Here is a 23,822-nt window from a genome sequence, read left to right on the forward strand (position 1 = left end):
CCTTCCCCCCCCCCCGATTGCACAGATTGGCCGGGCGGCCAGCTCTAGCATGAGTCTTGGTAATTCCAAACTTCTTCCATTTAAGAATGATGGAGGCCACTGTGTTATTGGGGACCTTCAATGCTGCAGACATTTGTTGGTACCCTTCTCTAGAACTGTGCCTCGACACAATCCTATCTCGGAGATCCACGGACAATTCCTTCGACGTCATGGCTTGGTTTTTGCTCTGACATGCACTGTCAACTGTGGGACTTTATATAGACAGGTGTGTGCCTTTCCAAATCATGTTATGTCAATTGAATTTACCACAGGTGGACTCCAATCAAGTTGTAGAAACATCTCAAGGATGATCAATGGAAACAGGATGCACCTGAGCTCAATTTTGAGTCTCATAGCGAAGGGTCTGAATTCTTATGTAAATAAGGTATTTCTGTTTTTTTTATTTTTATTTTATACATTTGCAACATTTTCTCAAAACCAGTTTTCGCTTTGTTATTTATGGGATATTGTGTGTAGATTGCTGAGCATTTTTATTTATTTAAACCATTTTAGAATAAGGCTGTATCAAAATGTGGTAAAAGTCGAAGGGTCTAAACACTTTCTGAAGGTACTGTATAACTGACCTCTCACTCTCTCCCTGTTCCTTGGAGATATATTGGACTATCGATTTTAAAGGCTTATTTTAAACTATGTTGTTTGGCTTCTACATATAATCCCAGTTTTGATGGTACAAAACGGAGCTACTCCCCCATGCGTCCTATCGGTACGCACAGAAGGTGGCCGCGATGTGTTAGAGGTCACCTGCTGGGGCTTGACGACGGGTGGCGATTACAACATGTAGAATCGACGGGAAATGAACAGAAAATGGCTTCTGATGTTCTGGTCGGAGGCGATAGGGCAGCCACCTGCTGTTTTTTTAGCCGTTTGTCGTCAACGTGTATTTCACTTAAGTAAACATTGGACAAGTAAGCCTTGTCTGGACCAAATGGTTCATATGGGCAGAAGTCTATTTCCAGCTTCTGTAGCGTGATGTCCTTGATTTACTAGTACAGCCCCCCTGTCGCAGGGCCAGACCTCTAATTCATCTCCTTAATGCTGCGTGCCAAGCAGCGAGGCATGTCCCATTTTTTTAAAAACTTCGGTACTCTAATCTTCCAATCTCAGGGCATTTACGCCCTAATTTACCATTTTGCAATCTCATGAAAAACACTTTACAATGGCAGTGATTTGTACTGTATAGTATTTTTCTCTGCACATTGACTTTTCAAAGAGTTGAACATAAACTCAAATGTAGGAGGAGTTGCAGGACTGCTATGAGCAATCATCAGTCAATCAATGTCAAAGCAATCACTGCTTTTTTTTCAGTCAGTATGTGTTTGCGGTGTTTCACAGAACACTCTAAACGAGCTTATTGTCCAATCCAGTTGCACAAGGCTGGCTTTTGGGACACACAAGGCTTTGTCTTCATGTCTACCTGTCCAATACTCTGTATGCTTGTCATTGGTTGTCTAGGAAACCGAGGCCTTCGCCTTTCTGTCGCTATGTTATTAAACAGAGAGTGGCATTTCGAGTAGACTAAAAAATATTGGCGCCGTGTGAACGAAGTAGAGAGCATGGAAAGAAGGGAGAATGGGAGCAAGAAAGCGAGACAATTGTTAAGTAGAAACCGGTGGAAGTGAAGGCGTAATTCCTTTAGTGTTTGGTGGCTGGCAGGAAAAGTGAGTGCAACACAATAAACCGAACAAGGGGAAACATATTTGACGGGTTGTCATGGTGACGCCACAGGTTGAGCTACACCAGAGATACTTTTGAGGAGATTGGAAACTCCATTGGAATCGTATTAAAGGGGAACTGCACCTGCTGATTTGGCCTCGTTTTTTTTGTCTTGCTCCTCAAAAAATGCTGACGTCCATGACAGAAGCCCAACGCGAGTTGGGTTGGGGGTGTGGGTTGATGTTGGTGTTTCTTGGGAGTGGCCTTGCCACCAACAGGACACCCATCTGTCAGAACCTTGCCCACAGCTGTTTTCCGCCGCTCAATCACAACAAACAAACCTCCTGCAGGTTGAGTTCAATAACTACAGGTGGAAGCTTTGAATATGTCAGTAGCCTACAGAGTAATATGAGAATAATGCAATTGCTGAATTTATGTAGATATTCTAAACAAATTGTTTTAATAACTTTCAAATGTAATAACAGGTCTGTGTAGAATAAACAACCTTTTATATGATACCATAAAATCAGTGCTCTGCTAATATAACAATGTGTACAATTTACCTTTCATTGTCATTGCCAGCTGATATAGATACTGTGCCAATCCGCATTTTATCTGGTGGTAATCGGGCTACTATTGGCAAACATGTCAGAAAATGGAGCTTGGCAAAAGGGGGTGTGATTTGTTGACATAGTTGTAATCCAAACCCAACCTTAATTTACTCGTTGTGACGCACTGAGGTTCCAAACTCTATTTTAGACAAAACTGACTTGATGACCAAAATTATCCTATTTACACTTTGCAGTCAATGTTGACACTAGAATACATGTTTCTGACTCATATCGATGCCACGTTTTCAAAGGGATTAGTTGCTATTTAGTGGCAGTCGCTCTTTAACACCCATTGTGTACGTTGCCCATGCGTAGTCAATGTATTTTACAGTGCATTCTGGGCGATTCTGAGACAAGGAGACTATAGGAGAATCTCAATTGCATACTGCTTGCATCCTCTCTCTCCTCGCCTCCTTCTCAAAACCCATTGGAGGAGAAGGTCATAGGGACCTCTGGCTTTCTCATCCAATGGGTTTTGAGAAGGAGGTGAGGAGAGAGTGCGTGAGGAGTATGCAATTGAGAGCTTCCCCCGGACAAGGAGACTCCTTCAAGAAGTATATGAGAGTCAATTGGGTGTTAGCTGTGATATCGTATAGCTTTGGAATCGTGACATTACGTACTTTTGAGGGAAATAGGCAGGTTTCTTGACTCATACTCTGCCTTTTAGAAAGGATTGTGTGACTATTAGCTTAGCAACCGTGTGACGCAGCATGACAACGTGAATGTGATTGGTTAACATTCTGCTGGGTGGGGCGTTGTACATTCCTCCATTCATTGGCCACACTACAGCTGAAGTAGACCATTTAGAACTGTTTTCATTCAACCAGAAGGGGCATTGTCTACTGTAAGTGTCTGAGTAAGTAGAGACAATAGCATTGCCTTTGCTCCACTTCAACTTGATGTTATGGAGACCCGTACACTTACAAGCGCCCTCTTACAGTCTAGTCCTGATAAATGCAACAGTTTAAACTGGAGCATGTAGCTACCAAGACGAAACTCTGAGTGGTTGTTTTGGACTGGGTCTGTTGAGTTTGGGGGGGTACTCCTTGTATGCATCCTCCACATGAGCTGTTGATCTAGCTCATCGTTTACAATAGGAAACGTGAATGGGAAAAGATGTTTGAAGTTCCCTCACCACTGTTTTTATATATATATATATATATATATATATATATATATACTTGAATGTCCTGATTGCTAAGTTAATTTTAAGATGTCAGGCTTGAAAATCCATTCAGCCATTTTGGCACAGTGACTCACTACCCAAACCAGATGCAAGTGGCCAAGAGACGCCATGTGATCTCCTACGGGAATTTGTGCATGTTTAGAGCGCCACCTTTAGGTAAGAGATCTGGGGGAAAAATGTACAATGCTTTTGGAACATTAATTGGTGACATTCTATTTCAAACCTAGACTTTCAAATCTCTAATCCCCCCCCCACCCCCCCCACCCCACAAAGAGGAAACAAACAGAACATTTTTGGCCTGATGTATCCCGGGCTCTGTAGATGTTTCCGACACCTTTATCAGAATTCCACAGTTCTTACCTTTTTTTTTTTTTTTTTGTCATTCTTACCCCCTTTTCCTCCCCAATTTCGTGATTACGATCTTGTCTCATTGCTGCAATTCCCCAACGGGCTCGGGACAGGCAAAGGTCGAGTCATGCGTCCTCCGAAACATGACCCTCCAAGCCGCACTTCTTAACACCCGCTCGCTTAACCCGGAAGCCAGTTGGACCAATGTGTCAGAGGAAACACCATTCAACTGACGACCAATGTCAGTCTGCAGGCGAAATGTACTTTGAGGGTAGTATACAATATTATGCCTTGTTTAGATAATGCCACCAGAGGGTGTCAGAGTTTTAAGAGGTTAACAATAATTGTCATAAATCTGCAAAACTGTATTGCACTCAAATTAATCTCTGTTAACCCAGAGGCAAAATCTTGCATAATTTGGTCAGCTGCCTGATTAATTTCTGTGTTAATACGTGTTAGAAATTTTAGAGTTCCGGCTAAACGTTTTTTGGGAAAGTTATATATCTTGAAAACGTGATTGCTGACATGCAAAATATTTTTTTAAATAATAAAACAAATACCAAAAGATTTTTGGGTGGAATTTTCCTTAATGTCATGTACAATCTGTTCATGAACAGCTAAAAGCAGGACGTTGCCGCGGTGTGTTAGAGGTCACCTGCTGGGCATTGACGAAGGATGGCGGTACAACGTAGAATTGTCGGGGAATTAACAGTAAATGGCTTCCGATATGTATTTTGTCCTTTACTACTACCTCACTTAAGTAAACATTGGACAAGTAAGCATTGTCTGGACAAGGCTTACTCTGTTAAACCAGAAGTAAAATAGCCCTGACCTGGCCACACAAGACTGAACCAATGGAACTTTAAGGCTGCCTCTCCCCATTGAAGAGTATCCCTATTTGTATGACAGGTGGAAATAACATCAAACACATCTTTCAGGCAATTTGATGGACTATGCTTATTTGATTTATTTGTTAGCCAAAAAGTGTATGATCTGCCTCCAGCAAGGCTTCATATGAAAGTGTAGAATGAGGAAGGCAGGGCCCAAAACGGATGTTTCTGTCAGAAAAGGATAAAGATCATTTTCTCATTAAAATATGTGATATTAAAAGAGTGTGATTATAATGACTTCAAACGTTGGTTTACGGTGCAACTGTCATATTAGTCCTAGATTACAATCTCTATAGAATTATGCATTCCCTTACATCTTCATGTAGATTTGCCTCTAATACCTGAACGAACGAATAAAATAACGAACTGGGCGAATGCTAATTCCTGTCAAAAAGTTAGTCTGTAGGTTCTGATAGTGTGGCACTCTGAGGGCCATGTTGCAGCCCTGACTGTAGAAGCACCATGGGGGTTAAATGTACATGTACACTTTCCCATAACCAAGCACCTATATTGCGGGTTCAGTAAGTCAGGCTTCCAGCACGTGAAAGGAACCAATCAGAGCAAGGAGGAAATTAATAACCTGAGAGTTGGGTCTGAGCCGCAGGGTTAATGTCCTCTAAGCCGTGTTAATTAAATTACTCCTGCTCTTGGGCGATGTTTGGCAGTGGATTAATTATATTTTGTTAATGTTGCACAATAACATTGGCTGATTAGACAAGCAGACATGATGAAAACACCAGAGGCTTGGGCGGCAGGTAGCCTAGCGGTTAGTGTTGGGACAGTAACCGAAAAGTTGCTTGTTGAATCACTGAGCCGACAAGGTGGAGAAATCTGCCCGTACTGCCTTTGAGCAATGCAGTTAACCTTCACAACAACTTCTCCCCGGTGCTGATGACGTGGACGTCGATTAAGGCAGCCCCCCCCCCACCCCCCCTCCCGCACCTCTCTAATTGAGGGGTTAAATGCGGAAGACAAATTTCAGTATATGCATTCAACCGATATCCCCTTTCCCATTACACTTACAAGTTATCCAGTCACAGTTTGAGTTTGTGTACCAGCCACATTAATACGCAAGCTCGACTTTTGAACTAGAACAAAATCTAAACCGCTTACTGTGCTGAAGATAAACAATTACACCAAATATTACCATAAACACAAGGAAATTAGTGATGATATCGATTCATTTAATGTTCCCCTCTTACCTCAAATAGTCTGCAGTAAGTCACATTGTTTAAGACAGCTGTATTGTATTTAGCAACTGTTTGGGTGAAATAACACCATTCTGGTGGAGAGGGGTGAAGAAAAGCTCTACGTGCTGTTTCCAATTGTTGTTGAATAAATGTCGATAGAACAACAATGGAGTAATTCACGTGAGAAGACTGGACTACTTACCTCGATCGGCCTGAGGTGGTCAGGTTTACTGTTGCCTAGCAATGGCACTCTCTCGGGCTAGAAACAAAACCAAATCAACCTAATTGGTGGGCGTCCAAATTGTTATTAAATATGTGATATTACATTACAATTAAGGTTGAAAGCTATCTGTTACTCTTTTTATCTTTTTCTCTCTCTCCCCCTCTCTCGTTCTTTCAAATCAAATCAAATGTATTTATATAGCTCTTCGAACATCAGCTGATATCTCAAAGTGCTGTACAGAAACCCAGCCTAAAACCCCAAACAGCAAGCAATGAGGTGTAGAAGCACGGTGGCTAGGGAAAACTCAATAGAAAGGCCAAAACCTAGGAAGAAACCTAGAGAGGAACCAGGCTATGAGGGGTGGCTATTCCTCTTCTGGCTGTGCCGGGTGGAGATTATAACAGAACAGGGCCAAGATGTTCAAATGTTCATAAATTACCAGCATGGTCAAATAATAGGTCTGGAACAGGTAGCACCTCCGGTGAACAGGTCAGGATTCCATAGCCGCAGGCAGAACAGTTGAAACTGGAGCAGCAGCATGGCCAGGTGGACGGGGACAGCAAGGAGTCATCATGCCAGGTAGTCCTGAGGCATGGTCCTAGGGCTCAGGTCCTCCGAGAGAGAGAAAGAAAGAGAGATTTAGAGAGAGCATACTTAAATTCACACAGGACACCGGATAAGACGAGAAGTACTCCAGATATAACAAACTGACCCTAGCCCCCCGTCACATAAACTACTGCAGCATAAATACTGGAGGCTGAGACAGGAGGGGTCAGGAGACACTGTGGCCCCATCCGAGGACACCCCCGGACAGGGCCAAACAGGAGACACACACATTAGATAAGGTTCTGTTTTTACCTTCGGATTGACCTGCACAGGGATCAAAGTGTTTTCAGACAATCAAATCCAAAGTTCATTGATCTATTTTTTAAAAATGTTTTATTGAACCTTTATTTAACTAGGCAAGTCAGTTAAGAACAAATTCTTATTTACAATGACGGCCTAGAAAAAGGCCTGCGGGGACGGGGGCTGGGATTAAAAATAAAAATGTAAATATAGGACAAAACACACATCACGACAAGAGACACCACAAAATTACATAAAGAGAGACCTAAGAAGACAATATAGCATGGTAGCAACACAACATGACAACAACACGGTAGCAACACAACATGGCAGCAGCACAACATGGTAGCAGCACAAAACATGGTACAAACATTATTGGGCACAGACATCACAAAGGGCAAGAAAGTAGAGACAACAACACATCATGCGAAACCACCACAGCTGTCAGTAAGAGTGTCCATGATGGAGTTTTTGAATGAAGAGATGGAGATAAAACTGTCCAGTTTGAGTTTTTTTTGCGCTCGTTCCAGTCGCTAGCTGCAGCGAACTGAAAAAAGGAGCGACCCAGGGATGTATGTTCTTTGGGAACCTTTAACAGAATGTGACTGGCAGAACTGGTCTTGTATGTGGAGGATGAGGGCTGCAGTAGGTATCTCAGATAGGAGGGAGTGAGGCCTAAGAGGGTTTTATAAATGTGAACATCTTGGCCATGTTCTGTTACAATCTCCACCCGGCACAGCCAGAAGAGGACTGGCCACCTCTCATAGCCTGGTTCCTCTCTAGGTTTCTTCCTAGGGAGTTCTTCCTAGCCACTGTGCTTCTACACCTGCATTGCTTGCTGTTTGGGGTTTTAGGCTGGGTTTCTGTACAGCACTTTGAGATATCAGCTGATGTAAGAAGGGCTATATAAATACATTTGATTGGATTGGATTTGATAAATAAGCATCAACCAGTGGGTATTGCACGGTGTACAGAGATGACCAGTTTACAGAGGAGTGCAGTAATGTGTCCTATAAGGAGCATTGGTGGCAAATCTGATGGCCGAATGGTAAAGAACAACATGCCACTCGAGAGCTCCCTTACCTGCCGATCTATACATTATGTCTCCGTAATCTAGCACGGGTAGGATGGTCATCAGAATCAGGGTTAGTTTGGCAGCTGGGGTGAAAGAGGAGCGACTATAATAGAGGAAACCAAGTCTAGATTTAACCTTAGCCCGCAGCTTTGATATGTGCTGAGAGAAGGACAGTGTGCCATCTATTCATACTCCGAAGTACTTGTATTAAGTGACTACCTCAAGCTCTAAACCCTCAGAGGTAGTAATCACACTGGTGGGGAGAGGGCCATTCTTCTTACCAAACCATATGAACTTTGTTTTTGGAGGTGTTCAGAACAAGGTTAAGGGCAGAGAAAGCTTGTTGGACACTCAAAGCTTTGTTGTAGAGCGTTTAACACATGTTCTGAGGTAGAGAAACTGCAGTCTATCCCATAGTGTAGATATAGGGCAAAGCGGCCTATTCTCCTCAATCAACCGTTCTTGTGTTGTTATGGTGCTGTTGTCGCCCATGTTAATATTAAAACTTGTAAATTAATATTTTGGGCCATGTGCTACCATCAATAACTCAGCTGTCTTCTAGTCTCATGTAGTATTACATGTTGCTGAAAATCAGGCTGTCATTTTTACTTTCAGTATGTTTCGCCTTTGCACTCAGGCACTTTATGAGGCAGCCTAGTAAAGGAACAACGTGGCCAATCGTCGTGCCACTAGGACCCCTCCCTTTCACTAACTGCAGACCGAAGGGGGAGATGGTCCATTATCAGGTGTCTACTCCAGCTAACTCTGCTGTAAATCTGTCCCTGCCTCTCTCAGGTCACAGCCCGTTATCTCCCAGGGCTGGTGATACGTACCCCCACACACACGCGCGCGAGCGCGCGATCTAGGCTCTTTGAGGGGCAGATAATTAATCACTTGTGGCGATAGGAGAAAGTGCACGGTGTCCTTTCAGAGTGACTTCCCAGTGCCAACCTCACAAAACTGACGATCCCATTTTGTGCATTTGCCGACTTATCTTTTTGCCCTCTGAGATTTATTCTCTGTCTCCTCTGTTTTATCCTGGTGCTTTGTACCAGTGAGAGAGAAAGAGAGAAGGTTGGGAGAAACGGGAGTATGGCCATTAAAGAGGTGTTCTACCATAGCGGTAGTCCTGAAAGACTGCAGTGTTTGTTAGGCTAAATTCATTGTTAGAACCTTCGTGAGGAGCATTGTCAGAACTCCGAGCGGTTTCCCAAAACCATATTTGTTAACGTTGCACTTGAAAACGCATGTAATCTAACGCCTGCATCAGACCCCTTGTAGAACAGCAAATTATTTTTTGCCCTCCCGTGTCATTTTATACACAGATCTCCGCTAAATATAGAATCACATGGTTTATTCCTCTTTTTGACCGCCGATAACTCCAGAATAAAGTTGACTACAAATACAAAGTTACCAATGTCTTTGCAGTTGAATACAAATAAGTGATGTATAAAAATATGCTTCAAATTCAAATTGAGATGACTGCAGTAAAATGTAAACAGTATGCTATAGGCCTATTTCAATCATGTTGAAATACATTTCCTATTCAATCAATTGAGTTATAATTTGCTGCTGTCTGTAATTTGGCTTAATATATTTTTGAATTATGTGTATGTAGCCTAACATGTGCGCAATGATGTGCCAAATTGGTGTTGTAGGGCATTTTTATTGGGTAACACGGAACCCAAACCGGCTGCGCGAGTGCACCATCGAGCGCTACCGTACATACATTTCTTTTGTCCCCCTACGCCAAACGGGATCACGACACGCAGGTTAAAATATCAAAACAAACTCTGAACCAATGACATTCATTTGGGGACAGGTCGAAAAGCATTAAACATGTATGGCAATTTAGCTAGTTAGCTTGCACTTGCTAGCTAATTTGACCTGGGATATAAACATTGAGTTGTTTTTTTACCTGAAATGCACAAGGTCCTCTACTCCGACAATTAATCCACACATAAAACGGCCAACCGAATCGTTTCTAGTCATCTCTCCTCCTTCAAGGCCTTTTCATCTTTGAACTTATATGGTAATTGGCATCTACACTTTCATAGTATTACCACGACAACCTGCAAAACATTTAGTCTTTCAATCACCCACGTGGGTATAACCAATGAGAAGATGGCACGTGGGTACCTGCTTCTATAAACTAATGAGGAGATGGGAGAGGCAGGACTTGCAGCGCGATCTGCGTCAGAAATAGGAATGACCTCTATTTTAGCCCTTGGCAAAGCAGACGCTCGTTGACCCGTGCAAGCAGTGTGGGTGCAATAATTGAATAACATCGATTTCTAAATGTATTTTGCGTCGCTCGCGCACGCGACGTGTACATTCTGGTCAGCATGTAAGAATAAACCACGTCAATATTTGTAGCCGTAGGTGGCAATATCGCACTAGGAACTGATCCCTCATCAGTATTATGGAATATTTCTAATGTTAAGGAAATATTTGAATTGGAGAAAGCTGATCTGAGAGCAGCACTCCCTTTCTTTCGATTCTGTCAGCATCGACACATAATCCATTCTCTCTGTGTGGTATTTTGTTACATCTTTGTTTCTTGTAGGATATATGCATCGTTAAAACACTCGTAAGCCTAAATTCCGTCACTATCGGGAAACCGGACCCTGATTCAGAATGAATTGGAATGAACAGGAATGAACAAAGGTGGAGAGAGAGGAAATAACTTTATTGGGTGTCTCTTTCCCTCCCTCCCTCTTTCTTCCTCTCCCCATGTCCACCTCAGCCAGAGATGCCAAACGCTAAAGCATACTCTATTTATATACTGTAACGTATAGACTACAGTGCATTCAGAAAGTATACAGACCCCTTCGCTTTGTCCACATTTTGTTAAATGACAGCCTTATTCTAAAATGGATTAAATAAATAAAAATATCATCAACCTACACACAATACCCATAATGACAAAGCGAAAACAGGTTTTTAGAAATGTTTGCACATTTATTGAAAATAAAAAACAGATACCTTATTTACATAAGTATTCAGACCCTTTGCTATGAGACTCGAAATTGAGCTCCAGTGCATCCTGTTTCCATTGATCATCCCTGAGATGTTTCTACAACTTGATTGGAGTCCACGTGTGGTAAATTCAATTGATTGGACATGATTTGGAAAGGCACACGCCTGTCTATATGAAGTCCCACAGTTGACAGTGCATGTCAGAGAAAAAAACAAGCCATGACGTCGAAAGAATTGTCCGTAGCGCTCCGAGACAGGATTGTGGATACCAAAAAATGTCTGCAGCATTGAAGAACTCAGTGGCCTCAATCTTTCTTAAATAGAAGATGTTTGGAACCACCAAGACTCTTGCTAGAGCTGGCTTCCTGGCCAAACTGAGCAATCGGTCCTTCCAGAAGGACAACCATCTTTGCAGCACTCCACCAATCAGGCCTTTATGGTAAAGTGGCCAGGCGGCAACCACTCCTCAGTAAAAGTCACGACAGCCCGCATTGAGTTTGCCAAAAGACACCTCAAGGACCCTCAGGCCATGAGTAACCAGATTATCTGGTATGATGAAACCAATATTGAACTATCTTTAGACTGAATGCCAAGTGTCACGTCTGGAGGAAACCTGGCACCATCCCTACTGTGAAGCATGGTGGTGGCAGCATCATGCTGTGGGGAGTTTTTTCATTAGCAGGGACTGGGATACTAGTCAGGATTTAGGGAAAGATTAACGGAGCAAAATACAGAGATCCTTGAATAAAACCTGCTCCAGAGCACTCAAGGCGAAGGTTCACCTTCCAACAGGACAACGACCCTAAGTACACAGCCAAGACAATGCAAGAGTGGCTTCGGGACAAGTTCCTGAATGTCCTTGAGTGGCCCAGCCAGAGCCAGGACTTAAACCCTATCAAACATCTCTGGAGAGACCTGAAAATAGCTGTGCTGCGACTCTCCCCATCCAACCTGACAGAACTTGAGAGGGTCTGCAGAGAAGAATGGGAGAAACTCTCCAAATACAGGTGTGCCAAGCTTGTAGCGTCATACTCAAGAAGACTCGGGCTGTAATCGCTGCCAAAGGTGCTTCAACAAAGATACTGTGTAAAGGGTCTGAATACTTATGTAAATGTGATTTTTCCCTTCTTTAAAAAAATTCTGTTTTTGCTTTGTCATTATGGGTTGTGTGTAGATTGATGAGGGGAAAAAACAATTGTATTCATTTTAGAATAAGGCTGTAATGTGGAAAAAGTCAAGAGTTCTGAATCCTTTCCGAATGCACTATTGCGATTGATGAGCAAAACAGATTTTTAATTATGTTATTCAGCAATCTGACCCCCTGGGTGTGTGCATGCCAGTAAAGCTAATTGGACCCAGAGAAACGAGAGGCCTGTGTATGATTTTTCAAAAAAAAATGTATGTTCTCTAATCTAATAAGAAATTCTTCACTGTTTTTTTCTGCTCTCTATTGAATGTAGACCTCAATACTCTGCGAGGGATGTGTGTGTTGACTGTGTCCATTAACAAGAAATAAGCTGACCCAGGCAGGGCTGGACTCTGCAGTAATACAGTGTTTATATCGTTGTATTACCCACTGGGCACACTATTTAGTGGATTACTGTATGCTAAAGATATGGTGCCAGTTTGGTTTAGCCTCTGGATTGGAAAGTTAGAACTGCTGTACTATGCTTAGGCCCACTTATGCGAAAAGCAAACAACTGGCAACATACTCTGTGTCGGCTGTTACTGGTAGCCTGCGTGGAAGATACGCTACTTACGTTCCCCTGAGCTGTACTGTTTACTGTATTGTTTTGTTTTTTTTCCTTCAGGGTAAGATGGTGAAGGGAATGGGTGGAGCCATGGATCTGGTGGCCAGCGCTGGAACCAAGGTGGTCGTCACCATGGAGCACTCAGCTAAGGTTAGAGTGTGTGTGTGTGCATGCCAATCCAAGGCCACCCAGTTCCAGATGTGTCTGTGTGACTCCAGATCAGCTATATTTTACACATCAGATATGTGCTAATGCATATACTGCTCTCCTTGGCTGCCTTTTTACTAAATATATTCTGTGATGTAACCTCCTAAAGTGGTTTAGAGAGCAGAGTTTAATGAAGGGGATTCCTCCAGCAGCTTCCATCTCTAATGTCTTGTTCCACTCTCTGAGGGTGATGAGTCAGTCCCGTTGATGCGCTTCTGATTCCAGTAATGGATGAACTAATGATTCAGTGATGCCTCTAATAGTCCCAGAGCTCCTCATAGGCTGCTTGGTGCTTATATGGACTAATACTCCCATCCATTACCAATACATACTGTAGTACCCACCTGATCATGGCAGTAAAATGCACAAAAAAAAAGCCTCTGTAATGGGAATATTTGTAGCCCTACTTGTCCAGGCTTATGATTTACATTTGAGTCATTTAGCAGACACTATTTTTTTTCACCTAGTCGGCTCGGGATTTGAATCGACGACCTTTCGGTTACTGAACCAACTCTCTTAACCGCTAGGCCACCTGTCACAATTGATAGATGATCTGTAATGGAAGTATTTATGGCCGTGGCTTTCCAGACCTATCAACTGTAATGGGAGTACTTGTAGCCCAGTCCAGATGGCGGAGCAGGTGGATGTGAATAGGGACATGGAGATGTTTACTGATACCTGTTGACCGCTGCAAAGGTCTTATTTATTTATCATGGTCCCCCACTCTGCTCATCATGAGCAACCTGTGTGTGTGTCTCCTCACAAGGATAGTAAAACAAGGAAAATTCAGAAAAGTGGGGACGTGACATCGGCCCCCACAAGAAGAAAAAAAAAGGCTATTTTAGGCTTAGCGGTTAGGTTAAGGGTTAGGGTTACAATTAGGGTTACAAAGGATTTTGAATGGGAATCAATTGTTTGGTCCCCACAAGGATAGTAAAACAAACATATGTTTGTGTAGGGGGTGAAAGGGAGGGTCAGCAGGATCACACACCCCTAGGGCAGAGAATAACGAGAGCCCAGCTGCCCTTCCTCCACACACACACACACACACACAGGTGCTTTTCTGTGGACAGTGAAGACGCTTACCACACATTATATCGAAAGCCCTGATAACTGTCATAGTGAATAGTATGGTACAGTAGAAACAGTTCTTGTTGGACAGACGCAGGGGTGTAGCCGTAGTGACCAGTTAAACTGGGTGGTTGTTTGACATAAACTGTTCTGTCTCGTTCTCTCTCCACTTTTCTCTTTCCCTTTATCTTTGTCAGGGAGGAAAACACAAGATTCTGGACACGTGCAACCTGCCACTGACAGGAAAACAGTGTGTGGATCGGATCATCACTGAAAAGGTGTGTGTTTGTGTGAAAGTGCATACTGTAGGGCTGTTTGAGTTCTGTGTGTTTCCCTGTGTGTCTCTGTTCCCTCTTTTCAGTTTGCCAATGTGTCCCACATATCTGTGTTGTCTAGATTCAATTCACTGGCTTACAAATCAAGCTCCTCACGACACATGCCTCATTTGAATCTCTCCCACACAGAAAGATTGAAGTGACTCTTCAAAACGAATCTGTATATTTTGGAGCCCAACTCGGCCTATTCAGACGCCTGGGTTATATCATACCTAAGCTGAATGTGAGTCATAATGTCAGGCTTTATGTGAAACACTTTGCTCCAGTGACAATACATTACTGCCTCTGTAGGCCTAGAGCTGACACTCTCCTCTCCAGCTCACAGAATCATGAACGTTTACAGCATTGGAAAAGGTTGAAAGAGTACAAACAGAATTGCTTGGCTTTAGCAGCCACTGGGCTTGTGTTTCAGTATTCTGAACAATAGACCAAATCTATTTCCCTGGTAAGTTTATTATAGACATTGGAACACAGAAAGAAAGGTGAGAAAAACACACACACACACACACACACACACCAGGGACTGATATATATATTTGATGCTGCAGAGGGACCTGGGGAGATGGAAATTACATTTATTTGGTTAACCGTAATCCAATCAGCAGATTGCTCAATATTGATTTGATATCCCAGAACGTAGGGCTGTCTTTTATGGAGATGTATTTTAATGATGTTACTAGCTCCACCACATGGCCCACCTAAGCGCTAATAATGCTTCATCTGGAAACCACTAACCCCCAATGAGCTCTAGCGTTCTTACAACGTTTGCAAAGCTGCACATATATTATTACTGTTTCAGTATAAACAAGTTACCCCTAGGATGTCTAATGTTCTTACAATGTTTTTGTTCAATCACTTTGACAACACTCCTTTTGATTGGAACGAAACCTTCCATACATATTTGCCCATTGTAGAAGTGGTCAGAAAGTTACTTTTTGGACCTGAATTACAAATTATTCAAGAGCTAAAGGTGCTCAAAGTTGACCTATTTTGCATACCTCGCCATACCATGAGACATCCATGTCTTCACTGGAAAAGATAAACAGTTGAGATTTACATGATTTAAAAGCTTACAAACAGAGTTGTCAAACTTTTGATAATTTCTTGAAATAAAAAAAATGCGCGTCGTTCAAAGTAACATAATAACAAGAATCCCCATCCAAATCCATCAGTTTAAGCTAGAGATATATTGCATGGGCTTCGTCTCAATCCACCGCATCCGCTAATGTCTGCCTTCTGTTTGTCAGACCATGAGACATCCCCCAAAAACATTATTCTAACAAAAATGTCTGTAGCGTCTGAACGGTTTGACCTATAAACTATTAGGATGTCTCAAATGTGCAATTGGCATACTGACTGGAGGAATGTCCACCAGAGCTTTAAGATGGCGCCGGAGCAGAAGGCAGACGTTTTACGTGCCCCAAACTGGTTGTGTTTTTTTGTTCGTTTATCTGCGTTGTTTGTAACTTATTTTTTTTACTCTTTTTGTACATAATGTTGCCGCTACCGTCTCTTATGACCGGAAATAACTTCTAGACATCAGGACTGCGATTACTCACCACGGACTATCAGAATCCTTTTTCTTCTTTCACGAGGTGGAGGATTTACGGCTCCCTCGGGAACAGGCCCCGACCCCAGTGATCTATGTGAAGAGGAGGAAGAGAGGCCGGAGAGCGGGCTGCCTTCTGAGAAGTCGGAGGCGATCGAATAAACCCTCACTACCTTCAATTCTGCTAGCAAACATGCTACCTTTGGACAATAAAATGGGCGAGTTACTGGGAAGATGAAACTACCAACGGGAGATTAAAAACGGTAAAATCATATGCCTCACGGAGTAGTGGCTGAATGACGACAATATCAACATACAGCTGGCTGATTATACGATGTACCGGCAGGATAAAAAAGCAGCGTCTGGTAAGACAAGGGGCGGCGGTCTATGTATTTTTGTAAACAACAGCTGGTGCACGATATCTAAGGAAGTCTCGAGCTATTCCTCGCCTGAGGTAGAGTTTCTCATGATAATCTGTACACCACACTACCTACCAAGAGTTTTCATCTGTATTCTTTTTAGCAGTTTACATACCACCACAGTCAGAGGCTGGCACTAAGATAGCATTGAATGAGCTGTATTCCGCCCAATGCAAACAAGAAAACACTCACCCAGGGGAGGCGCTCCTAGAAGCCGGGGACTTTAATGCAGGGAAACTTAAATCAGTTTTACCAAATTTCTATCAGCATGTTAAATGTGCAACCAGAGGGAAAATAACTCTGGACCACCTATACTCCACACACAGAGATGCATACAAAGCTCTCCCTCGCCCTCCATTTGGCAAATCTGCCCATAATTCCAACCTACTGATTCCTGCTTACAAGCTAAAATTAAAGCAGGAAGCACCAGTAACTAGATCAATAAAAAAGTGGTCAGATGAAGCAGATGATAAACTACAGGACTGTTTTGCTAGCACAGACTGGAATATGTTCCGGGATTCCTCCAATGGCATTGAGGAGTACACCACATCTGTCATTGACTTCATCAATAAGTGCATCGATAACATCGTCCAAATCCAACCAGAAGCCATGGATTACAGGCAGCATCCGCACTGAGCTAAAGGGTAGAGCTACCACTTTCAAGGAGTGGGACTCTAACCCGGAACTCATGTGTGTAGCCATGAAGTGCTTTGAAAGGCTGGTCATAACTCACATCAACACCATCGTCCCAGAAACCCTATACCCACTCCAATTTGCATACCACCAAAACAGATCCACAGATGATGCGGTCTCTATTGCAATCCACCCTTTCCCACAAGTACAAAATAAACACCTATGTGAGAATGCTATTTATTGACTACAGCTCAGCGTTCAACACCATAGTGCCCTCAAAGCTCATCAATAAGCTAAGGACCCAGGGACTAAACACCTCCCTCTGCAACTGGATCCTGGACTTCCTGACGGGCCGCCCCCAGGTGGTAAGGGTAGGTAACAACCCATCCACCACGCTGATCCTCAACACAGGGGCCCCTCAGGGTTGCGTGCTCAGCCCCCTCCTGTACTCCCTGTTCACTCATGACTGAACAGTCAGGCATGACTCCAACACCATCATTAAATTTGCAGATGACACAACAGTGGTAGGCCTGATCACCGACAACAACGAGACAGCCTTGAGGGAGGAGGTCAGAGACCTGGCCGTGTGGTTCCAGGACAACAACCACTCCCTCAACGTGATCAAGACAAAAGAGATGATTGTGGACTACAGGAAAAAGAGGACCAAGCACACCCCCTCGATGGGGCTGCAGTGGAGTAGGTTGAGCGCTTCAAGTTCCTTGGTGTCCACATCACCAACAAACTACCATGGTCCAAGCACACCATGGCAGTTGTGAAGAGGGCATGACAGAACCTATTCCCCTTCAGGAAACTGAAAAGATTTGGCATGATCCTCAAAAGGTTCTACAGCTGCACCATCGAGAGCATCCTGACTGGTTGCATCACTGCCTGGTATGGCAACTGCTCAGCCTCCGACCGCAAGGCACGACAGAGGGAAGTGCAAACGGCCCAGTACATCACTGGGGCCAAGCTTCCTGCCATCCAGAACCTCTATACCAGGCGGTGTCAGAGGAAGGCCCTACAAATTGTCAAAGACTCCAACCACCCTAGTCATAGACTGTTCTCTCTGCTACCACACAGCAAGTGGTACCGGAACGCCAAGTCTAGGTCCAAGTGGCTTCTTAACAGCTTCTACCCCCAAACCATAAGACTTCTGAACATCTAGTCAAATGGCTACCCAAACTATTTGCATTGCCCCCTCTCCATATCACTGCCACTCTATGTTGTCATCTATGCATAGTCACTTTAATTAACTCTACCTACATGTACATACTACCTCAACTAACCAGTGCCCCCACACATTGACTCTGTACCGGCATAGATTGTATAGATTGTTATTGTTTTACTGCTGCTCTTTAAGTACTTGTTACTTTTATCTCATTCTTATCCGTATATTTGGAAACTGCACTGTTGGTTAGGGGCTCGTAAGTAAGCATTTCACTGTAAGGTCTACACGTGTTGTATTCGGCGCATGTGACAAATAAAATTTGATTTGTTTCCAGAGAATTTAATGTTAATTTATTTACCATAAGCCGCCTCCAATGTCGTTTTAGAGAATTTGGCAGTACGTCCAACCGGCCTGACAACCGCAGACCACGTATTACCACGCCGGCCGAGGGCTGTTACAGTGACCATATCACCACAACACCGGCAGCCACAAGTTATGACCACAGTCAGATTCCATGTGACCGTTTAGTCACGGTAACTAGGCTTCTCCAAGCTATGCAAATGTAGTCAAAAATTCAAATCAAACACTTCATGAGAGCCCATGAGCGCATGATGCGCCACATTTCTATAGGCTATGCAATTGCCTGAGAACGGAGTTTTTAAAAAGAGGAGGATCCCGTCAGCTTTATATTGGCTTGGCCTACAATATTTATTTATCAACTTTACGAATATTAAGCACATTGCTTCACATTACAGGAGTGTAGCCTACCTGGCCTGCATGAAAACAACTTAGCGGCCAAATAACTTCTTAAAATTAAGCACATGAATCCGCTTTGCAACCGGTGTAGAGCCTAACAGGTATAAATAGGAGGCACATGAGTTTCAAGTTTGGGGAAGGTCATTTTCACCATAAAAAGGCACCTTTATAATAAGGCATTACATGCATAATCGCATTTGGGGTCACTTTTGAGAATGGTGTTTTCGCACTAATTGATTGCATTTTGGAACATTCGCGCTGATAGCCTACTGCCGTGTGCGCATTGCTGGGCTTATAATGTGAGATATAGCCTAATAGTTTATCAACATTTTAAGCTAAATGTTTTGATCTGTTGCATCATCCTCATTGCTTTTAAAATATTTTTTGATGTGAGTGGTTGTATCAGTTTGGGATCTATCGCATCCCACAACTGTCCCAGACTATGTTTGGAATATTTATTTCTCGGACAGAAGGACAAATTGATCAATAGAATAGGTAAACATTTGTACTAAGGGGGAGAGTAGAATGACATAGACTAGTGCTTCTGCGGTTCATTAGGACTACTCATCTTGTTGGCTGATGAAAAGTAAATGTCGACAGTTCTTCTAACATCTTTAATATGCACCTCAGAATTCGATAAGAAGGACGCCCTGCAGTTGTGTCTCGGATGTGTCGGTCTTCACTTGTAGCCTACTTTGGAGCAGAGATAGATGCCTGTGACGAGAACACGATCACGTGATGGAAATTTGCTAATAAGAATTGAGATATCTGAGAGAGCCATGTGAGTGAGAGGTGCTTCAGAATACGCAGGAGGGATTTTTTTGGGGGGTCATTACAGCCACGTTAGGGGAATGCTGTCTTGAAATTTGAGGCATTATCAAGTGCTTGTCAAATTGTGAATGAGAGATTGATGAAGTGTGTGCAGCCTGTGCAAGAAACAACGCCGAGCTCATGCCTTTCATGCAACTTTTCAAATCAATCGTAGACGCATCATGCAGCCTTAGAATGTATTACGAATCAAAACAAATAGCCCAATGTTTGTATCACATCTAAAGTTGCATAAATAACTCTAAATTAAGCATATAGGAGGACCTGTTTCTTTGTTAACTGCTCAACACAGAATAACCGCATGTGCGCACTACCTCAGAAATTGTTTTGAGAAAACATCCTTTTCTATTTTATTCAGCTATATTCAATTGTATTCTTCACACTATAAAATAATGTCACGTAATTCTTAGTAAATCTTGTCTGCTCAATGAACTAGTGTAGCCCACAGCCCTATGGCATAGCCATATCAGGGCCTAACATAAGGACAACTCAGAGTATGCTATTCTGTTCTTCTTAAATAGACTACATTTTATTCATATCATGTTTCTTTAGACCTGTCTAAAATAAATAATGGATTTACTGTGATGGTGTAGGCTATATTAAATGGATTTATTAAACTTTTTAAAATGTAGATGTTCCAAAGGTCTACATCAGTGGCTTGACGGCTATGCGTAGAAGTGTTTATTTGAATTAATGGTCAATTACCGTCGTCCAGGTTAGGGGAGGGTTTGGCCGGCAGGGATGTCCTTGTCCCATCGCGCACTAGCGACTCCTGTGGCGAGCTGGGCGCATTGCACGCTGACGCGGTCGCCCAGTTGCACAGTGTTTCCTCCGACACATTTGTGCGGCTGGCTTCCGGGTTAAGTGGGCATTGTGTCAAGAAGCAGTGCGGCTTGGTTGGGTTGTGTTTCGGAGGCCACATGGCTCTCCACCTTCGCCTCTCCCGAGTCCGTATGGGAGTTGCAGCGATGAGACGACTATAACTACAAATTGGACACCACGAAATTCGGGAGAAAGCGGGGTAAAAAAACAACAAACAAAATTAAAAATGATTTCCGTATATGAACTGGAACTCAGTAAAATCTTTGAAATTGTTGCCTATCGCATTTATATTTTTGTTCTCTGTACATTTTACTTTAGTAAAAAAGTAACTCAAAGGATATACTGTTTGAGAAGCCACAGTTATTTTTTTATGGTAGGATTATAAAATGTTCAACTCTGAGGCTATCTTACCATGATTGTTCTAAATGAGATACATGGAGGATGCCTAACATTCTTACAATGTTTTCCAAAGCCTGGGCCATTATTACTGTAGTGTTGTATGTGTGCAGCATGGGGCTGTATGCTGTACATGTGTTGTGATTCCAGTGTTCTGACAGATGGCTCAATACATTTGCTGTTCCTGCTCATGTTTACCAGCTGTTCTGCGCCTGTTCTGCATGTCTATTCATCCCCTACAGGGTTACATAGCACAATTCCTATAATACAATTTCACAGTTTAGCAGCAGGTAAGCGTATCAGTCAGAATTTCGCCCAGAGCCTTACTGGTAGATGTTTCGATCTGAATATCGCATACTGTAGCAAGCAGGCACATTTTTGTATTAGTCCCATTTTATTTAACCCCTTTGTTATGGCAAGCCTAAATACATTGAGAAGTATACATTTGCTTAACAAGTCATATGGACTCACTCTGTGTGCAATAATAGTGTTTACCATGATTTTTTTTTAATGACTACCTCATCTTTCTACCCCACACATACAATTTCCTGTAAGGTCCCTCAGTCGATCAGTGAATTTCAAACACAGATTCAACCACAAAGACCAGGGAGGTTTTCCAATGCCTCACAAAGAAGGGAAGCTATTGGTAGTATTGTGAAGTTATTAGTTACACTTTGGATGGTGTATGAATACACCCAGTCACTACAAAGATACAGGCGTCCTTCCTAACTCAGTTGCCAGAGAGGAAGGAAACCGCTTAGGGATTTCAGCATGCGGCCAATGGTGACTTTAAAACAGTTACAGTGTATTGGCTGTGCTTGGAGAAGACTGAGGATGGATCAACAACATTGTAATGACTCCACAATACTAACCTAAATGACAGAGTGAATGGAAGGATGCCTGTACAGAATAGAAATGTTCCAAAACATGCATCCTGTTTCCAATAAGGCACTAAAGTAAAATGGCAAAGATGTGGCAAAGAAATTAACTGAATACAAAGTGTTATGTTTGGGGCAAACACAACACATCACTGAGTGTACCACTCTTCATATTTTTAAGCATGGTGGTGGCTACATCATGTTATGCATTATACTTGTCATCGTCAAGGACTAGGAAGTTTTTTATGATAAAAAGAAACGGAATAGATCTAAGCACAGGCAAAATCCTAGAGGAAAACCTTGTTCCGTCTGCTTTCCACTAGACACTGGGAGACAAATTCACATTTCAGCAGGACAATAACCTAAAACACAAGGCCAAATATGCTTACCAAGACCACATTGAATGTTCCTGAGTGGCCTAGTTACAGTTTTGACTTAAATTGGCTTGAAAATCTATGGCAAGACTTAAAAATGGCTGTTTAGCAATGATCAACAACCAACTTGACAGAGCTTGAAGAATTTAAAAAAGAATAATGTGCAAATATTGTACACTCCAGGTGTGCAAAACTCTTAGAGACTTACCCAGAAAGACTCAGCTGTAATCACTGCCAAAGGTGATTCTAATTCTGACTCAGGGTGTTGATTACTCATCCAATCAAGATATATTAGTGTTTTATTTTTCATATCGTTTTTTTTTTATATATATTTTTACAAATGTTAGTTTTCCATTTTGACATTAGGAGTATTTTGTGTAGATCGTTGACAAAAAAAAAAGCTAAATAAATCCATTTGAATCCTACTGCATAACACATCAAAATGTGGAAAAAGCAAAGGGTTGGGAATACTCTCTGAAGGTACTGTAAGTGTTAAAATATTGACAATGCTTTTTGTGCCGTATTTAGTTTAATCTGATGGGATCTATGGCTTAATGTGCCCTATAATCTGTACTCTAACCTATCTGAGCACACCAGAGCAGACATCCTGTGACCCTGGGTAATGCTTGTTGCTGTCTACTGTGCTCAGCAGGACAAAAGGCTTCAGCAGTCATCGCTGGCTCCATTAGCAGCTCAGCTGGCTTCTACACAGGGGGCACAGAGGTGTAATGGAGGCCTGCACAGGATCATTGATTGTGTGTGTGTGTGTGTGTGTGTGTGTGTGTGTGTGTGTGTGTGTCTATTCAGTATTATAGGGGATAGTTTGGGTTTGTGCCAGGTGTAGAGAGGCAGATCGATGCCGGAGCCTGGTGTGCCATGTAGCCGTGTTTCTCTCGGCGTCCTATCGCGCCAGTGTCTTTCCTTTTCTCAATCTCTTCCTTTCTGTCTGTCTGTGCCTCTCCCGCTCGCTCTCTTTCTCTCGCTCTCTCGCTTTCTCTAAAGGCGGCTGTAGAATTATGACCAGTCAGGGTTGGAGAAACAGTGTGTGCTTCTCTTTTTTTCCACCCGTACATTTTTGCCTGGGTTCGTTTTAGAGTGATTGCGCAAGATGCTTCCCAACATTTATAAAGGTTAAAGCGTCCCCTACCCACCACTGTCATCACCACCTCCCTCTCCCCCTTTTTTATCCCTCTTTTTCTGCTCTACCCCCTCTTCTATCCCCATCCTTTCCTCCCGTTCCTTTGTGCCCTTCTCTGTTTTATCCTTGTTTTCTTTCCTCCCATCTGTCTCTTCTCATTACCTCGCTCCTCTTCCCTCTCTTTTCTCTCTCTCTCTCCTCACCCCCACCACTCTCTTCTCTACCTTTCCCTCTCTTCCTGGTATCCTCTCCTGTTACTATTCCCTATTTCCTTCCTTCCCCCTCTCTGTCCTCTGGGTGGATCAGGTAGCCAGCCACATGATCCTCTGTGCCCCTCTCATATGAGGACTCTTCACAGCAGCCTGCCAATGTGTGTTAGCTAGATGGCAGCGCTCCGCACAGTAACCCTGCGGAACGTGCCTGGTTTGGTAAACAG

General features: G+C 42.9%; 1 protein-coding gene across 2 annotated transcripts in view; it reads left to right on the forward strand.

Moving 5' to 3' along the window:
* oxct1a (3-oxoacid CoA transferase 1a) overlaps positions 1 to 23,822 on the forward strand; it is a 103,519-nt gene that overhangs the window by 74,823 nt on the left and 4,874 nt on the right. For both annotated transcript variants that reach the window (XM_021606527.3, XM_021606528.3), the window contains exons 14-15: positions 12,873 to 12,962; positions 14,288 to 14,368. In XM_021606527.3, coding sequence (XP_021462202.1) covers positions 12,873 to 12,962; positions 14,288 to 14,368 — 171 coding nt within the window. The remainder of the gene's footprint in view (positions 1 to 12,872; positions 12,963 to 14,287; positions 14,369 to 23,822) is intronic.

The sequence above is a fragment of the Oncorhynchus mykiss genome, chromosome 6 (assembly GCF_057628025.1).
Source record: "Oncorhynchus mykiss isolate SJ-2025 chromosome 6, ASM5762802v1, whole genome shotgun sequence".
Lineage (NCBI taxonomy): Eukaryota > Metazoa > Chordata > Actinopteri > Salmoniformes > Salmonidae > Oncorhynchus > Oncorhynchus mykiss.